Source organism: Emys orbicularis, chromosome 10 (genome assembly GCF_028017835.1).
Source record: "Emys orbicularis isolate rEmyOrb1 chromosome 10, rEmyOrb1.hap1, whole genome shotgun sequence".
NCBI lineage: Eukaryota > Metazoa > Chordata > Testudines > Emydidae > Emys > Emys orbicularis.
In genome coordinates, this window is record NC_088692.1 from 36,621,531 (window position 1) to 36,642,300 (window position 20,770).

Below are 20,770 nucleotides of genomic sequence, written 5' to 3' on the forward strand. Positions count from 1 at the left end.
TTCTTTAATGCTGTTAATGCTCTCACTGCCAATGGCATTGGCACAACTGAGGTTGGTGGCTCCTTTGTCAATGCCCCTGCCACTCATCTTGGCTTAAACCTGAAGATGCCAAATGAGCTGGTGGAGACAGTTCACCCTGTTAATGTGGATCATGCGAAGGAGCTAGGAGAGTTCTCTGAGGCACCCAATCCTTCTATGGAGATAGAGAAGAAAGCCAATGACTTTCTCACGGGGGATTTGAACAGCTTTTCTTTCCGTCTCTTATGCTGGGAAGCACCAAGGGCTCTGGGGATGAGATAAGGAAGTAGCTAGAGTGTTCCCTCCAGCAAATCCTGATATGGCTTCCTGCTTTGGCTGGGAAACATTTCTCAGGCTAGTAGATTCTATTTGCTACATAAAGATTATTTTCAGATTCTCTTGAGATAGTTTGATGGTCAAATCTTTTCGTTAGCTCTTGAGGGGAATATGCTGCCTCCAAGAAGGGAAATGTCAGAGCTCATTGTATTCTTGTGAGACGGCTGGAGTAGCCAGGCTCTTGTAGAATGTGCTTCCCAGGGCCGGCGCTTCCATTTAGGCGACCTAGGCGGTTGCCTAGGGCACCAGGATTTGGGGGGGCGGCTATTCGGCGGCATGGGGTCCTTCCGCGCTCCGGGTCTTCGGCGGCAATTCTGCGGTGGGTCCTTCACTCGCTCCAGGACCCGCCGCCGAAGTGCCCCGAAGACTGGGAGCGCAGAAGGACCCCCCCGCCGCAGAATTGCCAATGATGACCGGGAGTGCGGAAGGACCCCCGCCTAGGGCGCCAAAAACCCTGGCGCCACTCCTGGTGCTTCCCCTTCCTACTTTCATTGTTTCTGCTCTGTATTTTGCAACCCATTTTTGTTGTGCTATGAAATCCCTTCTCTTAACTGTGTCTGGCTTCATCTCTGCGATCTTGTCTGAAACAAAACAATGGCTCCAGGTTGCTTTTTAATGATTCTTTAAGAAAAAGTAATGTTTGTTTTTAGTCTCAGCTATGCTACAGAGCAATCTTCTCCAGTGCCTTCAGGTGACAGAAATCAGTGTGTCTCCTGAACAACAACCAAGAGAATTGTCAGTTATAAAGAAAAACACAGGATGCCACCAGCTAGGAACGGGGCATCCCAGTCCTCTTGGAAATAACACTTTGGGCCCAGCTTTTTTCCTGTGCCAAGGTCTGCTTTGTAGGGGGCTGTCAGGGAGATGATCAGGTTGTTCCAGCCCCAGCATAAGTCAGAGCAGCTTTGGGGCTGCTGTAACTTCTGTCAGTTGCTCATAGTCCCCAAGGGACCATACAATGAGTGACAATTGTTCTACTATGTCCCGTTTCACTTCTGACACACCCTATGTGCCAGGGTGTTGGGGGCAGTTGGCATAGGACCTGACTATGCTGCCTTGTGCCAGCAGAGAGCTCTTCTACTAGGGGAATTCTCAGCAGCCACTGAAGGCCAGCTTCCTCCACTTTACACCCCTGAGTGGTGCAAAGTGGCTAGAACATAGGCAGAGATTCTCTCCCACTTTCCCTAAAGATAACAGGGGGGCTTTCAGTCATGATGTGTAAGCTGGTTTAATGGGGCCTCTGGGCCTGATTCTGCTCTCACGCCTCTGTTCCACTGGTGCAACACTGATCATTTTAGTGGAGGAAGTGAGAAGAAAATCAGGTCCTGAGGCTAAGCTGATGTAACTTACACCTCCTTCCTGCCTCTCTCTCAGTGTATGTCACTTATACCCCTTTATCCATCATTTCTGTTTGACCCTTGATCCTAACATACTGTATGTCCTTTGAACCTTTAGCTTGGCTGTGTGGCGCTCCCATGATGCACCATGATCTCCCCTCTTGGAGATGGGAAGGGGTACATCAGGGGAGATGTAGTCCAGCCAGGGAGCCCAGCCCTTAGAGAAGAATGGGGATATTAGTCAACTGAACTACATCTCCCATGTGGGACTGCAGCATTATGTCCAAATAGAAATATTTTGGTTTTTGAGTGTTTGGTTTTCAAAGAAAAATAAAAAATTTCCATGGAAAGCAGCCACTTTTTGTGAAAAAATCATTTTTCCAGAAACCCAATTTTCCATCAAAAATAGTTTTGATGGAACATTTTCAACCAGCCCTGGTAAAGAGGCATCATTGGCAGAGCAGGGGGTTGGGCGGTGTGTGTGTGTGTGTGTGTGTGTGTGTGTGTGTGTGTGTGTGTGTGTGTGTGTGTGTGTGTGTGTGTGTGTGTGTGTGTGTGTGTGTGAGAGAGAGAGAGAGAGAAAAGAGACATGGATAGAAAATAGAGGATAAGGCAGAGTTTATATTTAGAGCCTGGAAGGTGACTACAGGAGACTGAACTCCCCTATTGAAACAAGTTATTTCAGAGAGGCCTGGAAACAGGGCCTGGGTCAAGAGAAATGAAAACATCACTCCTCTTGTGCGCCAACATGTATCCAGCCGGCCATCACTGACTCGTGCTGAAAGGGAGTGGCAGAAAAGATTAGAAATAAATGGGCTTCCCTGGGCCCTGAATGATTTTGACATTATTCATAGTTTCTGATAACAGTGGGATCACTCAGCTGCCCAACAGGGGATGGTACATTATGTACCAAAGCAAGGCTCATCCAAGAATTTTATACATCTGCGTTTACATGATTCTTCCCGAATATGTGGCTAGATTTCTATACAATGCATGCTGAAAGAGGGAAGTGCTGGAGGTCCCCTCTTCTCAGACATTTAAAACTAGACTGGTCTAAACACTAGCTAATATATTGTAGGCACCAGTGGTGCACTCACCCCTGAGGAGAGGCGTCGACTAGATCAACCAATAGGACCTCCTACCTCCACTTTCTATGACTCTGAATATCATATTTGGGATAACTGCCAGACAATACAATCTGACATATCATGGGTACACTTTATAGAGGCCTCTGATTCCATGATGTCCATTAGACCTCACTTCTTTATTTGCTAGCTAGCAATGGGGATTTTACTGTGTCTGATAAATATATAAATGGCCTGATTTTCAAAACCTAAGGAGTCTAGGGCCTATGTGCAGGTGTGTATCTTTGTAGTCACAGTCACTGCAATATAAGATGGCCCATAATTTGTAATTCATTCCCTTCCTGCACGTCAATGAGAGGGTCTTTGGGCCAGATTATGATTCCAGTGGCAGGAGTTACTTCACTGAAATCAATCGGCTTAAGCCTGATGTTACTGAGATTAGTGTCACTTTTAGTGAGTGGGAAATAGGTAATCTCAACTGAATTCTGCCCTTATTTACCACCATACAATTTCTTACTTACTTGAGGCTGCAGAGGTGTCAATGAGACAGGGCTTGGCCCATTTGATTTAAGTAACAAAAAGTAGTGAAATAATGCAAGAACTGGGAAATGGAGATTGACACTCAAACTCCTACAATGGGGCAAACTGAGAGTCAGCCTTTCCCTCGAGTTTCCTAAACTATGTTAGGTTGTGTCCTACCTAGAGCTGTGTGAATAGGAGATTTGGCCACATTCTGGATCAAGTTTGGTTTGATCACTTTTGCCCTCTTTCTCTTCCACCTTCTTGAATATTCCTGGGGGTGAGATTTTGTGCCAGGGTCAGCCTGCATGCATGCAACACCACAGCTCGTGTACAAGTAACACTCTGTTTGTGTTCAGATATGTGATAGTACCAAGAGTGCTCGTGGGGCCATCATAGATCTTGTGGGCTTAGGCAGAAGGACGGTAGGAAGTAGACCGAGAATAGGGAGGGAAAGAAGAAGGGATTTCCTACAATAAACAGGATTGTTTGCACATAGTGAACAGCAGAGGGGGAGAGCGGGGGTCTCCAGTTGCACAAAGGTGCTGGTAAGGTCTCTCTCTGAGGCCTGGTCTACACTACGAGTTTAGGTCGACTTTAGCAGCGTTAAATCGAATTAAGCCTGGACACGTTCACACGACAAAGCCCTTTCTTTCGACTTAAAGGGCCCTTTAAACCAGTTTCTTTACTCCACCTCCGACGAGGGGATTAGCGATAAAATCGGCCTTAGCGGGTCGGAATTGGGGTAGTGTGGATGGAATTAGACGTTATTAGCCTCCGGGAGCTATCCCACAGTGCTTCATTGTGACCGCTCTGGACAGCACTCTCAACTCAGATGCACTGACCAGGTAGACAGGAAAAGCCCCGCGAACATTTGAATTTCATTTCCTGTTTGCTCAGCATGGAGAGCACAGGTGACCACGCAGAGCTCATCAGCACAGGTAACCATGATGGAGTCCCAGGATCGCAAAAGAGCTCCAGCATGGACAGAACGGGAGGTACGGGATCTGCTCGCCATATGGGGAGATGAATCAGTGCTAGCTGAACTCCGTAGCAGTAAACGAAATGGCAAAATATTAGAAAAGGTCTCCAAGGCCATGAAGGACAGAGGCCATAACAGGGATGCACAGCAGTGCCGCGTGAAAATTAAGGAGCTAAGGCAAGCCTACCACAAAGCCAGAGAAGCAAACGGAAGGTCCGGGGCAGAGCCGCAAACATGCCGCTTCTACGCGGAGCTGCATGCCATTCTAGGGGGTGCAGCCACCCTACCCCAACCGTGTGCTATGACTCCCTCACTGGAGAAACACACAGGGAAGCGGGTTCGGGGTACGAGGAAGATGAGGATGGAGATAATGTAGATAGCTCACAGCAGCAAGGAAGCAGAGAAACCGGTTTCCCCAACAGCCAGGATATGTTTATCACCCTGGACCTGGAACCAGTAACCCCCGAACTCACCCAAGGCGTGCTCCCATCCCCTGAGGGCGCACAGGGGACCTCTGGTGAGTGTACCTTTGTAAATATTACACATGGTTTAAAAGCAAGCGTGTTTAATGATTAATGATTAATTTGCCCTGGCAATCGCGGCCAGTACAGCTACTGGAAAAGTCAGTTAACCTGTATGGGGATGGAGCGGAAATCCTCCAGGGACATCTCCAGAAAACTCTCCTTCATGTACTCTCAAAGCCTTTGCAAAAGGTTTCTGGGGAGGGCTGCCTTATCCCGTCCGCCATGGTAGGACACTTTACCACGCCAGGCCAGTAGCACGTAGTCTGGAATCATTGCATAACAAAGCATGGCAGCGTATGGTCCCGGTGTTTGCTGGCATGCAGACAACATCCATTCCTTATCGCTCTTTGTTATCCTCAGGAGAGTGATATCATTCACGGTCACCTGGTTGAAATGGGGCGATTTTATTAAGGGGACATTCAGAGGTGCCCGTTCCTGCTCTGCTGAACAGAAATATTCCCCGCTGTTAGCCACGCGGTGGGGGGGAGGGGTGAAGTGATCATCCCAGAGAATTGGGTGTGGTGGGGGAGGGGAGTTAGTTGGGTATGTGCTGCATGTTAACCCGGAAACCGCAGCCCCTCCTTTTACATTGCAAACCCATTTTAAATGGCCAACCCAACGGGTGCTTGGTATGGGAAATGAGAGCGCTACTGTTTGAAACCATTCCCACATGTTAAGAAGGTTAAAAAAGCCAAAAGACTGTGTCTTACCATGGCTGCCTGCAAGCCGAAATCTGTGGCCTGGCACTGCGTGAGTGATCTCTCACACCAAACCGGCAGGCCCTCAATATAAGAGGAAAAATGCGACCTTGTAACGAAAGCACATGTGCTGTGTAATGTGAACAGCAAAATTTAACGTGAAAGAGTGTACCCATTATTCTCTAAAATGTGTCTTTTTTAACCACCTCTCCCTTCTCCTCCACAACAGCTGCAAATGTTTCTCCTTCACAGAGGCTAGTGAAGATTAGAAAGAGAAAACGGAGGACGCGGGATGATATGTTCACGGAACTCCAGATGTCCTCCCACGCTGACAGAGCACAGCAGAATGCGTGGAGGCAGTCAATGTCAGACTACAGAAAAGCACAATATGAACGAGAGGAGAGGTGGCGGGATGAATCGCGGGATGAACAGAGCAAGTTGCGGGCTGAAGATGATAGGTGGCGTCAGCTTGCAGACAGAAGACAAGAGTCGATGCTCCGGCTGCTGGAGCATCAAACTGATATGCTCCAGCGTATGGTTGAGCTGCAGGAAAGGCAGCAGGAGCAGAGACCGCCGCTACAGCCCCTGTGTAACCAACAGCCCTCCTCCCCAAGTTCCATAGCCTCCTCACCCAGACGCCCAAGAACATGGTGGGGGGGCCTCCGGCCACCCAGTCACTCCACCCCAGATGATTGCCCTAGCATCAGAAGGCTGGCCTTCAATAAGTGTTAAAGTTTTAAAGTTTTAAACTGCAGTGTGTCCTTTTCCTTCCCTCCTCCCTCACCCATCCCGGGCTACCTTGGCAATTATCCCCCTAGTTGTGTGATGAATTAATAAAGAATGCATGAATGTGAAGTAACAATGACTTTATTGCCTCTGCAAGCGGTGCTCGAAGGGGGGAGGGGAGGGTGGGGTGGTTGGCTTACAGGGAAGTAGAGTGAACCGGGTGGGGGGGGGGGGCGGAGGGTTCATCAAGGAGAAACAAACAGAAGTTTCACACTGTAGCCTGGCCAGTCACAAAACTCGTTTTCAAAGCTTCTCTGATGCGCACCACGCCCTGCTGTGCTCCTCTAACCGCCCTGGTGTCTGGCTGCGCGTAATCAGCGGCCAGGCGATTTGCCTCAACCTCCCACCCCGCCATAAATGTCTCCCCCTTACTCTCACAGATATTGTGGAGCGCACAGCAAGCAGCAATAACAATGGGGATATTCTTTTCGCTTAGGTCTGAGCGAGTCAGTAAGCTGCGCCAGCGCGCTTTTAAACGTCCAAATGCACATTCCACCACCATTCGGCATTTGCTCAGCCTGTAGTTGAACAGGTCCTGACTCCTGTCCAGGCTGCCTGTGTATGGCTTCATGAGCCATGGCATTAAGGGGTAGGCTGGGTCCCCAAGGATCACGATAGGCATTTCAACATCCCCAACGGTTACTTTCTTGTCCGGGAAGAAAGTCCCTTCCTCCAGCTTTCGAAACAGAGCAGAGTGCCTGAAGACGCGAGCATCATGTACCTTTCCCGGCCATCCCACGTTGATGTTGGTGAAACGTCCCTTGTGATCCACCAGGGCTTGCAGCAGCATTGAAAAGTACCCCTTGCGGTTTATGTACTCGGTGGCTTGGTGCTCCGATGCCAAGATAGGGATATGGGTTCCGTCTATGGCCCCACCACAGTTTGGGAATCCCATTGCAGCAAAGCCATCCACTATGGCCTGCACGTTTCCCAGAGTCACTACCCTTGATATCACCAGGTCTTTCATTGCCCTGGCAACTTGGATCACAGCAGCCCCCACAGTAGATTTGCCCACTCCAAATTGATTCCCGACTGACCGGTAGCTGTCTGGCGTTGCAAGCTTCCACAGGGCTATCGCCACTCGCTTCTCAACTGTGAGGGCTGCTCTCATCCTGGTATTCTGGCGCTTCAGGGCAGGGGAAAGCAAGTCACAAAGTTCCATGAAAATGCCCTTACGCATGCGAAAGTTTCGCAGCCACTGGGAATCGTCCCACACCTGCAGCACGATGCGGTCCCACCAGTCTGTGCTTGTTTCCCGGGCCCAGAATCGGCGTTCCACGGCATGAACCTGCCCCAGTAACACCACGATTTCCACATTGCTGGGGCCTGTGCCTTGTGAGAGGTCTATGTCCATGTCAATTTCCTCATCACTCTCGTCGCCGCGCTGCAATCGCCTCCTCGGCTGGTCCTGGTTTTGCTTTGGCAAGTCCTGGCTCTGCATATACTCCAGGACAATGCGCGTGGTGTTCATAGTGCTCATAATTGCCGCGGTGATCTGAGCGGGCTCCATGATCCCAATGCTAGCTATGGCGCCTGGTCTGAAAAAAGGCGCGAAACTAGTATCTGACGGACCAGGGGAAGGAGGGAGGGAGGATGGGGCGAGTGACGACATGGCGTACAGGTACAGGGAATTAAAATCAACAAAGGTGGCTGTGCATCAGGGAGAAACACAAACAACTGTCACACAGAATGGCCCCCCCCAAAGATTGAACTCAAAACCCTGGGTTTAGCAGGCCGTTGATTTCACGGAGGGAGGGGGAAGCTAATGAATACAGAACAAATCTATTGTTTACATCTTAAGCTGGCACCCGACGGTGCAGCATGACTGATAGCCACTGCAGTACGATGACGATGGATACCAGTCGTAATATACCATCTTCTACCAAAAGGCAAGGGGCTGCTGCTTTGTAGCAATGCAGCCCCACGTCTGCCAGCACCCAGATCGCCCTCGGCCTCTTCTGGGTGCTTAGCAGAAAATACTGGGCGCTTGGCAGAAAATAGCATACTACGAGTGATAGCCATCATCGTCAAGACAGTTCAATAGGACTGAGCATGTCTGCCCAGGTGCCCATGATTGACAGCCACTGCAATATGACGATGATGGATATCAATCTTAATACACCATCTACTGCCAAAAGGCAAGGGGCTGCTGCTGTGTAGCAATGCAGCCCCACGTCTGCCAGCCCCACGTCTGCCAGCACCCAGATCGCCCTCGGCCTCTTCTGGGTGCTTAGCAGAAAATACTGGGCGCTTGGCAGAAAATAGCATACTACGACTGATAGCCATCATCGTCAAGACAGTTCAATAGGACTGAGCATGTCTGCCCAGGTGCCCATGATCAACAGCCACTGCAGTACGATGACGACGGATACCAATCGTAATACACCATCTTCTACCAAAAGGCAAGGGGCTGGTGCAATGCAGCCCTACGGCTGCCAGCCCCACAGCTACCAGTCATGCTGCACCATCTACCGCCAAAAGGCAGTTAGCTGCTGCTGCTGTGTAGCAATGCAGTCCCACGTCTGCCGGCACCCAGATGACATACGGTGACGGTGAGCTGAGCTGAGCGGGCTCCATGCTTGCCGTGGTATGTTGTCTGCACAGGTAACCCAGGTAAAAAGGCGCGAATCTATTGTCTGCCGTTGCTCTGACGGAGGGGGAGGGGCCTGACGACATGTATCCAGAACCCCCCGCGACACTGTTTTGCATCATTCGGGCATTGGGATCTCAACCCATAATTCCAATGGGCGGCGGAGACTGCGGGAACTGTGGGATAGCTGCCCATAGTGCAATGCTCCGGAAGTCGACGCTAGCCTCGGTACTGTGGACGCGGTCCACCGACTAGAGCACTTAGAGCATTTTATGTGGGGACACACACAATCGGCTGTATACAACCGATTTCTATAAAACCGGCTTCTATAAATTCGACCTAATTTCGTAGTATAGACATACCCTGAGAGACACTTGGCTCATGTGCTATAGAGTGCTCACAAGTGATTGAGGGAGCCGTATGATCACCCAGACACAATTACCCCAGGTGCTGCAGCACATAGACATTCCTGTAACTGTGCCACCAGATGGGTGCCCTGCCCAAGGGCTGCTGACCGGGACCTTCCCATCTGCTGGTCAGAGCTAAAAAGCAGGAGTGGTGGGGCAGGAGACAGGCAAGGGAAAAAGGCCACAGCAACAGGAGCAGCAATGTGCTGGAGAGGTCCTTGCTGCTGCTGCATTTGATTGGTGAGTAGTGAAGTGACCACTGAGCAGCTGCCAGGGATTTGCAGGATTGGGGTCTCTGGGGTTTCCCAGCCTGCATGGCCTAATCTGCATTGCACGGCTATCTGCGTAGCACAGAGGAACTGACAAGGGACCTTTGGAACCAGAGTCGTTGTCTTTTTACCTTACGTTGGTGATTTCTCACTTCTGTTTTCATCACTGTCGTATTTTCCACAGCAAAGGAGTGTGATGTCACAGGCAGAAGCTGGTGCGCAGTGAGCTGCAGAAACAACGGGACAGATCCTCCATTGGTGTAAATTGAGGTAGCACCATTGACTTCAACAGAGCCATGCCAATTTACAGCAGCTGGGATCTGCCCCTATGGAGTTCTGCCTGTTGACACCAGCTGACCTCAAAATTCTGTTTCCATGCAAATGACTCTTATAGTGTTAATAATAATTAATAATAATAAAACTAAAACAAACTGCTGCAGCAACACAGGGCCAGGAGGTGTCAGTGCAGTTTTAACATTACTTAAATGAATCACCTTTGGTTGTTGTTGTTTTTAAACATTTATAGAAAGACAAAGTCCATATTTGTCCGACAGAGCAGAATATCTCTCGTGCTTACACAAATAAACTGTGTTATATGTACTTTGTAGGCCAGAATGGCCAGTTTTGTGTGTAATTAGCCCAGGCTCTATCTATAATAAAAATGTTAATGAGGTCTTTGTGAAATTTCATTTCTTTTCCATGGAATACATTCTGGTGGCATCTGAGCTCAAAAGACATCTTAATCTCTAGGGTCAAATTCACGGCTGGTGTAAACTTGAGTTGTTCAACAAAAGTCAATGGAGCCACACTGATTTATACCAGCTGAAGATCTGGCTTAGAATTGATTTTTTTTTCCAGTCAGGGGGCTAAATTCTGCTCTGTGTAAATCCCAAGTAATTCCACTGATATTCCTGGAGTGACTCCAGATTTACACTGGAGTAACTGAGAGCAGAATTTGTCCCATTAACCAAAACTTGGCCAATAAGAGTTCCCCCCGTGTTCTGTAGATACATTAATTCTTGGGCTGTATCGTTGCATGCTAATCTTCAAGCCAGAACAAATTGTTATGACTGGGAAGTAGCTGGCAAGTCCTTAAACATAGAGGCTCAAACTGCACTCTTCCCATTTGCTTGGTTTGCTGCACAGAAAATGTGTACGTAATAATACAAAGTCAGATGTGTAGTTTATGCTGGGTAATGAAATGCCTCCAGGGTGCTGCGATGTGGGGCTAAAGGCCAGCCTCTCATCTGCCTGAGTAGTGACTGTATCTGAAATAACAGGACCTCCAGAAATGTGGGGTGTTTGAGTTGCTTTGATGAACTGACTTTGGTTTCATTCTTGTAACAATTGGCCGATTCCTAACCTGGTTGCAATGTTCAACAGCTAATCAAATTCCTCTCATCATATAGCCCTTTCCAGTGAGATGTTCAGAACCCTCAGTGACAGGCAAGGCACAGAAGTGCTCAGCATCTTGCAGGCTTATATATAGGCCTGATCCTGCCATCCAGTTTTGTGTGTAATTAGCCCAGGCTCTATCTATAATAAAACCCATTGAAGTCAGTGGGTGGTCTGCAAATGGAATGGTAGCTGGGTTGGTCCCTAATTATGTTCATTCTCCCAAGATACCAATTGTAACAGATCTGTGCTCTTGGATGTCATTTAAAATAGTCTTTATTGCACCTAATGGGACAGATAGAACAAAAAATGCCATGATATTGGACTAATGAGTATAATCCTTTGTCACTTTTTCTGATCTCTAGCCTTAGCATTAACCATGCTGTCTGAAGGACATAAATCCACACCGTGTAGAGGTCAAAGCATAGGGGTTTATTACACACAGCGCTGGCGGAGTGTCACCTGGCTTATTAGGCTCAGAGACACTGTCAATCAATTGATTACAATGAAATATATAGATTTTTCCATGGGCGGGGGAAAGTGACTGGGTAGGCAGTTCCACACCCCAGGATAGGTTTTGCAGCAAGACAAGATAGCACATTAGCCAATGGTTAAAAGGTTACATAATGTCTCCGCCCATGGTCTCAAATTAGCAAGTTAACATTTAATTAATACTTTGATAAAATGTTATTAGTATAAAATATATATGTTGAATTTTGATTTGGGGTCCATAGGAATGGAGCAACTCCTTTGATTGTCCAACAGGTACATTCCTAGGGGTTAAAGCAAAGAAACAGTGAAAGGATATGGTAATACAGATTGTCTCCTTTATGCCTTAAGGCAGGGCATTGGTCCCTGGGAAGGGAGGTGGAAGGATGCCATATTATTATACTGACATGTGCCAATTTTCATAAACTCAAGGTTGGATCTGTGGGAAGACTGTTTTCCCTTCAGGAGAAACACAATAGGAACAGGGATCCTTTGTTCAATTTGAAACATTAGATGAAACATAATTATTCAGTTATTGCTTCAACATCTGGCATTTTTACTGACCAAGCAGATCTTAGCAAAGGCAATGTTATCTTGTTTACCCCAGCTTTCTCTTAGCTGATCACTATTAGCTAGGCCTCTGGTCTCCAGACCAAACTTTGGACTTTGGGTCTGAGAAAGAGCTGGCACAATCCATATACCAGGTTGTTATATAACATGCACATGGATTTTAACCCTTCACTGTCTTTTTCAGTTCCTGACTTTGAAGGATCAAGATAATTCACAAATAAGAGTGGTCTTTTGTGCATTTCAGGCAGTGGAGAAAGCATTTGCAATGCCAGCTGGGTTCTACTGGCAGACAGTAGAGACTGATGAAAAATACTTCCCTAACAGTAGTGACATTGGGGCCAGTGCAGATATAGACACTGAGGTAAGAGCTCCTTTCTGACTTGCAGAAGAAAGTGGGTATCTGAGGGATGATCAAAACTGGCATGAAATGTTTGAATTCATGTGATGGGTACAAATAATCAAACTTTAAACATTTCTCACTCAAATCTAAATATGTCAGCCTAGCCTTTGGTGTCATCATTTTTCCTGTGCCTGTTGCTCCGAGCCTGAAAAGATTAAACTCTGAAATGTCTGGGCTGGAGAAATCGCTGACAGCCAGGTTCATATCTGCAGTGGCAGACACATTTTGAAAACCCAAACCAGCTTGACTGCAAACTGATCTGCCATAGACCTTGCCTGGTTTTTAGAACTTGTACAATAAAAAGTTGAATAAGTCTGATTTATTTGGGGAGGCTTTAAAGCTTCATCCTGAACTTGATCTGAAGATGCTGCTGTTTTGACTTTCTTCCAGCTGGATGGACAAGCTGCTTAGAATGATTTTGATTCCACACATCTGGCTTGATCCTGCAAGGTGCTTGATGTCCACCAATGGGCACTTAGGATCAGGGATTGACTTACCTCTCTCTAGAACAACTCTTGTGGCTGGTTCAGGAGTGACCCTGTTGAGCTTCTAGAGGGAGCTGCTTTTGTGCTGGAAAGAGGTCTTCATGGTATGAGGCTGTGAATAGGATGCACCTTGAGAGGGGAAAAGGACAAAATGGAATGACTCTTGAAGCTTCCCCTGCTTTACATAAAGTTGTTCAGTTACTCACATTTCCACCCAGTCTAAGGAGTAACTTCCTTGCTTACAAGGTCTTTGCTAGAGGTTTTATAGGGCAGGAGGCTATAGGAAAACTCATTAGTCAGTCTGAGCAATGGGTTAATATCAGGGGAATTATAACGAAATCAGTGGGGAAAACAGAACTTTTTTGTCTAGTTGTCTACTTTTTTTTATTACGGAGGTAGATTTATAACTTCATTTATCATAATGTTGTAAGCTTCGCCATGTGTTTATGAGGGAACAGCATTTGGTAACACTTCATTTAAAGTGTCTGGTAACGATCAATTAAATTGGCATTCACTGGAGCAATAAAGCTCCTCCTTGGGGATAGAATTCCGTACAGAAGGGGAACCGTGAACAAACTGTAGGCTGGTATAGCCATGCTATGCAGCTGCAAGCCAGACCTTTCAATGTCCCTGAATTTCAGGAAAAACCCAGATTCTTACATTTAAGGTATGTGCTCCTTGAAACAAGAAATTTCCCCTTATGGGAGAGGGGAATACAGAACTGGAACAAAACAAAAAAAGAACAAGGATTCAGAATGATTTTCTTTCCTGTTCAGAAACACAGATGTGTATATTCAGTACAAGGCTGGATGTCTTTCAGTACTCTGTATCTAAAATGGGATGAATGGGACTAATCTAGAAAACAGGATTTTAAAATATAGATGTACACCAGGTATCCTGTAATATCTGTTTTTGAATGCTCTTCTAGTGTGGATTTTATAATTTCTAAAAATATAGGAAGTCAGCCATCTAGTCTAATATTATTTGAAAATATTTCTTTAATACTGAAAAGGTAAACAGTGCGTTAGATAAATTTCATTCGTTGCCCCCAAAGAATCTACAACCTAATTGTAACAGGGCAACGACTCACCGGTGGCGCCTCTTGCTGGTCGTCCTGGGAATTAGCTCTGTCCACTCAGAGCGCCCTCTACAGGCCAGTGTCTTGATTGCCGCTGGCCTCTTCTCTCAGGGTTCTGCCCCCTGCAGCACCCCGCAGTCTCGCTGGGTCTCCCCTCCCCAGGGAACTCCCAGCCCCCTATCCCCACCTCAGTTTTGGGCTACTGCTAGTCACCATCTAGCCTCCACTCACTGGGGTGGACTTCAGTATAATTGCCACTCATCATTGGCAAGGAGGGTTTGGACCTGCTGCCTCTGCCTACCCTTGGGCTGCCCCGTTGCAACCCCAGTACCTTCTTGGCCTTAAACAAGGCCTGCAGCCTGGGGTTTTCCAGGCCGGAGCTCCCCAGCTCCTTTGGCCTTTCCCCAGCCCTGCTCCACTTTAGGTACCCTGCTCAGCTCCCAACAGCCAGGCCCATCCCTCTCAAGATCTACAGAGAAAGAGTGTCTTTTGGCTTCTGGCCCACAGCCCTCTTATAAGGACCAGCTGGGCCCTCATTAAGCCAGCCACAGCTGTGGTCAGCTACCCACTTAGCTTCCCCAGCCATTCTTAATCCCTCTTACCCTGCTGCAGCACTCTCTAGGGCTGCTTTTACCCTTCCAGGGCTGGAGGGTGATCACCCCGCTACACTAATACAAGACAAAGTACAGTAGTTCAGATCACAGAAAGCATTATGTTATTAATTAGTTATTAATATTTCTGATTATGTAAATGCCGAAGGGACCTATTGTGCTAGGTGCTGGACAAATACAGAACAAAGAGACAGTCTCTGCCCCAAAGATTTTACCATGTAAGTAAAGGTCCATCTACACTTACGGCAGCATGTAGAGTACAGACACTGCTAACATGGGTATAAATAGCACGGCTTAGGCAAGTAGAGTAGAGGCAAGGTCTTACCCACCTGAACCCCCAGGGTGTGTACTCTACATGGCTCTCTACATGCCTCCAAAATCTATACTGGTATTTTTGGCTGCCTCCCCCCTGCCAGAGACTTTCCTTGCTGCAGTGAAAAGTTCTGGCAGCAAGAAGAGGATCTGGTAGGGGAAGGCAGCAGGGAAAGACTCCAGCAGCTCCTTGCTACCAGAGCCTTTCCCCATTGCCGGAGCCTTTCACTGCTGTGTGTAGCTATACATGTAGGTTCCTGTACTCTATGCTCCACTGTAAGTATGTGGACATAACCTAAGGCATGGGGATTATTGAAGAGGAGAAGAGATATCGCTGTACAATTGATGTGAATGGCTGGTTCTCCCTAGAGCAGTGATACTCAGACTGAAGCTCACGAGCTGCAAGTGGCTCTTTGATGTGTCTCCTGCAGCTCTTTGCAACACACGATATTAAAACACTGTGTGATTTCATTATTGGTTAATAACTTAGACTGGTTAATCAGGATGCTTTTATGATGTCATTAACCAATTGTAATTTATAAGAATTATATATATATATATATATATATATATATAAACCCTAAATATTTCCCCATCATACTGTTTAAATATGAATATATAGTACTGTAGTAAATTAAACAATAAATTCACAGTACTGTGGCTCTTTTGGGTAATGTTGATCGCTAATTTGCCTCCTGAACCACTGAGGTCTGAGTATCACTGCTCTAGAGAGAGAAATCTCACCATTGTTACTAAGAGCGTTTGAAGCTATTTGACCCATTCCTCCATTGCACTCTTTATCTGACTGCTCAGGTTGCTGTGGCGTTGCTGTTTGAAACCCTACTCCGAACTCCTTTGGCTGTCCATCACATGTTACAGCTGATCCTCAGCTCTGGTTTGGATATCTGTGGGCTCCGCCTGCTCTATCCGCAGCACAGCGTGCTGCTCGCTAGCACAGGTAAGGCCTCATCTACATAAAAAGTTGCACCCATTTAACTGTAGCAGCTCACAGACCTGCACATCCCTGCTCAAAAGGAAGAGGACTTCAAGGGGGATATGAGCATGACCACAATCAAGCCTTTCTCTTCTCCTTTGGAGTCAGATTATACCCTGTCCCCTTCTATCTGTCCCCGGTGTTAAGTTTTGGCAAGTTTTTGCCATTTCCTCTATTTTTACTTCCTGATACTCTTCATGTCACCACACTACTGTTCTCTCTGGCCTTTATTTCTCTGTAGATGGCAGCCCCAACTTTTCTCTCTGAGGCAGGAAACTGCAAAATCTGGGGCTGCTTACCTGGCCTTTCTCCAACTGCTCTGTAGGGTGACCCACCATCCAGAATGTCATGGTTTGCCAAGTGGCTTCTGCCACATCTTTTAACTTCAGAGGGCACTGAAGAGAAAATGAGGCACTAACGGTAAAGCCAAACATGGATGCCTGCAGTTAGACACTTGGGCCCAGATCCTGAAAGGTATTTAGGTGCCTAATTCTGATTGAATTCAATGAGATGTTGATGCATAAATACTTTTGAGGATCTGGCCCTAAATCCATAGCATTAGGCACCCATGTTTGTAAATATCAGCCTTAGCTGCTCAGTGCCTCAGTTTCCCCATTAGTAAATCAGGCATAATAAAACTCACCTCCCAGGGAGCATGCGAGTCTTAATTACATCTTAAGCTCTTCAAGATCCGAGAATGGAAGCCATCACATAACTGCAAAGTTCTGGGATTGCCTCTGTACAGGCTAGCTCTCCTAGAAGTCCTGTGTGTAACATCAGGCTGGGATATTGGCAGACTGAGAGGGAGAGAAACATGTGTTCTTTTCAGCTCAGTGGAAATTCAGTCTAGACCTGCTCAATCACTGAGAAAAATTCTGCAGTCTCCCTGCTGCCTTGTCACATTTGAAAACAGTGGGTCCAGACTGGCTCATAATTGTGATTGTTGTTTCAGTTGTCTCAGCAGTAGGTATGTAATATGTTGGTACAAGCAAATGGAGAGCTTTGTAAGTGAATCAGAAAGCCATAAAATCATCAATCAATAACAGAAGATGAGCAGAGTTCTGCTTTCTGATCCATACAGCAGATCTGCCCCCAATGCTTTGCTCTCTGCGCATGCTATGGAGGTGCTCTGTGTATGGAGGGAGGATGTATTTGAGTTGAGATCCACAACACAGGTCTGAAAACTGAACTTCGCTTGAACCTTGAAAAAAATACAAATATATTTCTGGTTTAAAGTATTTTCAGCCACTTCCTCCTTTATTTACGTGCTCTATAGTGCCTGAGGTCACAATTCCATTTCATCTACATGAATTCATGTAATCTGTTCCTAAATCTCATGCTTCAGGATTTCAGCCAGTCTCCTGCAAGGGTCAGGAAGGAATTTTCCCCCCAAAATGTGTTCTGGGTTTGTTTTTATTTTTTTCCTTCCTCAGCAGCATCAGTGATGGCCATAGCTGGAAATGGGACACTGGACAGTGGCCGGCGCTCTGAGATGGTACTGAGAATTAGGCCTGGTCTACACTAGGAGTTTATATCGAATTTAGCGCCGTTACATCGAATTAACCCTGCACCCGTCCACACCACGAAGCTATTTAGTTCGACATAGAGCTCTTTTAAATTCGACTTCTGTACTCCTCGAAAACGAGAGGAGTAGCGCTAAATTCGAAATGGCAATATCGAATTAGGCTAGGTGTGGATGGAAATCGACGGTAATAGCTCCGGGAGCTATCCCACAGTGCACCACTCTGTTGACGCTCTGGACAGCACTTCGAGCTCGGATGCTCTGACCAGCCACACAGGAAAAGCCCCGGGAAAATTTGAATTCCTTTTCCTGTCTGGCCAGTTTGAATCTCATTTTCTGTTTGGACAGCGTGGAGAGCTCAGCAGCACTGGCAACGATGCAGAGCTCTCCAGCAGAGATGGCTGTGCAATCTCAGAATAGAAAGAGGGCCCCAGCATGGACTGATCGGGAAGTCTTGGATCTCATCGCTGTGTGGGGCGATGAGTCCGTGCTTTCAGAGCTGCGCTCCAAAAGAAGGAATGCAAAGATCTACGAGAAGATCTCTAAAGCCATGGCAGAGAGAGGATACAGCCGGGATGCAACGCAGTGCCGCGTGAAAATCAAGGAGCTGAGACAAGGCTACCAAAAAACCAAAGAGGGAAACCGACGCTCTGGATCCCAGCCCCACACATCACGTTTCTACGAGGCACTGCATTCCATCCTAGGTGCGGCCGCCACCACTACCCCACCAGTGACCGTGGACTCCGAGGATGGGATATTGTCCACGGCCGGTTCCTCGTCGGAAATGTTAGCTGACGGGGAAGATGAGGAAGGAGATGAGGAGGACGAGGCAGTCGACAGCGCTTGCACCGCTGATTTCCCCGACAGCCAGGAGCTCTTCATCACCCTTACCGAGATCCCCTACCAACCGTCCACAGCCCTTACCCCGGACACCGAATCGGGAAGGATCAAGCAGTGAGTGCTTTAAACATCTAAACATTTAATTTTAACATAACTGGAATATTTATATTGTTAAGAATGGGCTTTTCAGTCACTCATTTAAACATAGAAACTTTTATTTATAACAAAACAGGAATATTAACTATATTAGCAATTTGTTGTTCATGATTTAGTTGGCTTAGTCAACTATTTAGTCCTAACTATGTATAGAAAATCAAATAATGTCCGGATATTCATGATTAGTCCACCACAGGACGCTCCACTCTGTAGTCCCTTATGCTGCACTTAAATGAAAAGACGGTCAATGTGCCCGGGAATGGACAGAGAGTCCTCCTGGGATAGCTCGGCATAGCTCTTCTGGAGGTACCGCTCAAGCATGCGCATGAGGTTCCGCGGCAGGGCGATCTTGTTCGGTCCCCCGTGGTAACACACGTTCCCACGCCATGAGTCCATCAGGTAGTCCGGGATCATTGCACGGCACAGCATGGCGGCATACGGCCCTGGCCTCTGCAGGGTCTCACGAAGCATCCTTCCCCTCTCAGTCTCCGAGATCCTCATCAGTGTAATGTCACACATGACGCCCTGCTTTAAATTAGGGAGGGGAATGTTAGTATTGGGACTGCTTTACAGCCACGCGGTGAAGGCGGCAGAGGGGCAGCATACAGGGAGCTTTCCCGGGGACAGCCGCGAGGTGGTGGGACAGGGGCAGAGCTCATGCTTCCCTGATTGCTGCCAGCAGAGAGTGGCCTTGCATTCAGTGCGAAAGGAGCCCAGTGCTACTATTACATTTTTAAGCTGCAACAAGTCTACGGCTTACCATGTTTTCCTGCAACAGAGGTAGAGGTGTCCTGCAACGCTTCTCTGATCGCAACTGCAGGACCCCAGGCAATGAAGGCGAGGGCAGAAAATTCGACCTTGTCCTGAGTGCGCATGTGAAAGGTCCAGTGCATGGTGTGGTTCACAGAGAAAGACTATGTTCTTTGTTAGCAACTTCATTTATCTGTCTCAGGAATTTACTCCCTTTTTCCCATTCCCACAGACACATCTGCGACTGTCTCCCAACCCAGCCTGGCATCACACTCCCAGAGGCTAGCGCAGATTAGGAGAAGGAAGAGAAAGACGCGGGAAGACATGTTTTATGAACTTATGGAGTGCTCACGAGAGCAGGCAGCCCAGACGACACAGTGGAGGGAGAACTTGTCACAAATGCACAGAGCAGTCATGGAACGGGAGGAGAGGTGGCGCCAGGAGGACCAGCAGGCTACTCAAACCCTGCTTGGACTAATGAGGGAGCAAACGGAGACGCTCCGGTGCCTAGTGGATGTTCTGCAAGACCGGAGGCAGGAGGACAGAGCCCTGCTGCTGTCTATCTCTAACCGCCCTCCCCCGCCACCAAGTCCAACACCCCCCTCCCCAAAAGTCCAAAGAAGGAGGGGCGGAAAGGGCCGTTAAAACTTTCAGTCGGCCCCTGCACACTGCTGCAGCAATGGAAGGCTCTCGTTCCAAAGTTTGAAAAGTCCTTTCCTACCCATCTCACAATAGCCCACGTCCAAGTTTCCTCCCCCCCGTTTTCATGTGCGGTTCATAATAAAACATCTGTTTCTGTTAAGTACTGTTTCCGAGAGTGTCTTTTAGAGGGGATTCTGTCTGAAGGGGGGGGAAGGGGTTTGTTACTTGGACAGGACAGTCACCTGTAGCAGGCTACAGAGGCGGGGGCAGGTCCAGCATCAGGACACATACACAGTACAGTCACCAGTTACCCTGGTCAGTCTGGGAGGCGTTTTTCATGTTCTGGGGTGCGAGGGGGTTGATCTGTGACTTTGTGGCGGGGGAGGGCAGTTAGAGATCTTATGCCGCGGTCCTTATCCTGGATCACAGAGCCACGCAGCAGGGGATCTGTTACCCTCCGCCCCCTGCCAGAAAGTCACTTGGCCGACACATACATGCAGTCCCGCCCAGGACTGCTGGCAGGCTGCGTTGAAACAACCAATCCAGCACTGCGGAGCCTGTCATTCCCGGAGTTTAGAAGCATCATTTGCATCAAAACACTAAACCCGCCCCCCGCCACAGTCTGCGTCCCCGGTTTAAAACATTCCCGAGAAAACAGTAAGAAAGAGATCCTTGTTCATTAACAAAACGGAACAGATTTTATTTGTTGGGAAGGTGGGGAAGGGGGTATGTAACTTGGAAGGATAGTCAACAGTAACTGGGTAAAGAAACGGGGGCAGGTTCAGCATCTGTGTCCACAAAGTAAACAGTCACTGGAGACCCTGCTCAGTCAGGAACCTGGCTTTCAAAGCCTCCCTGATGCACAGCGCGTCCCGCTGGGATCTTCTAATCGCCCGGCTGTCTGGCTGGACGTAATCAGAAGCCAGGCTATTTGCCTCAACCTCCCACCCCGCCATAAAGGTCTCCCCCTTGCTC

General features: G+C 47.8%; 1 protein-coding gene across 1 annotated transcript in view; it reads left to right on the forward strand.

Annotated features, from left to right (window-relative positions):
• DNAAF8 (dynein axonemal assembly factor 8) overlaps positions 1–20,770 on the forward strand; it is a 168,017-nt gene that overhangs the window by 71,222 nt on the left and 76,025 nt on the right. The window contains exons 13-14 of the mRNA XM_065412855.1: positions 12,250–12,366; positions 15,705–15,849. Of these exons, the coding sequence (XP_065268927.1) occupies positions 12,250–12,366; positions 15,705–15,849 (262 nt within the window). The remainder of the gene's footprint in view (positions 1–12,249; positions 12,367–15,704; positions 15,850–20,770) is intronic.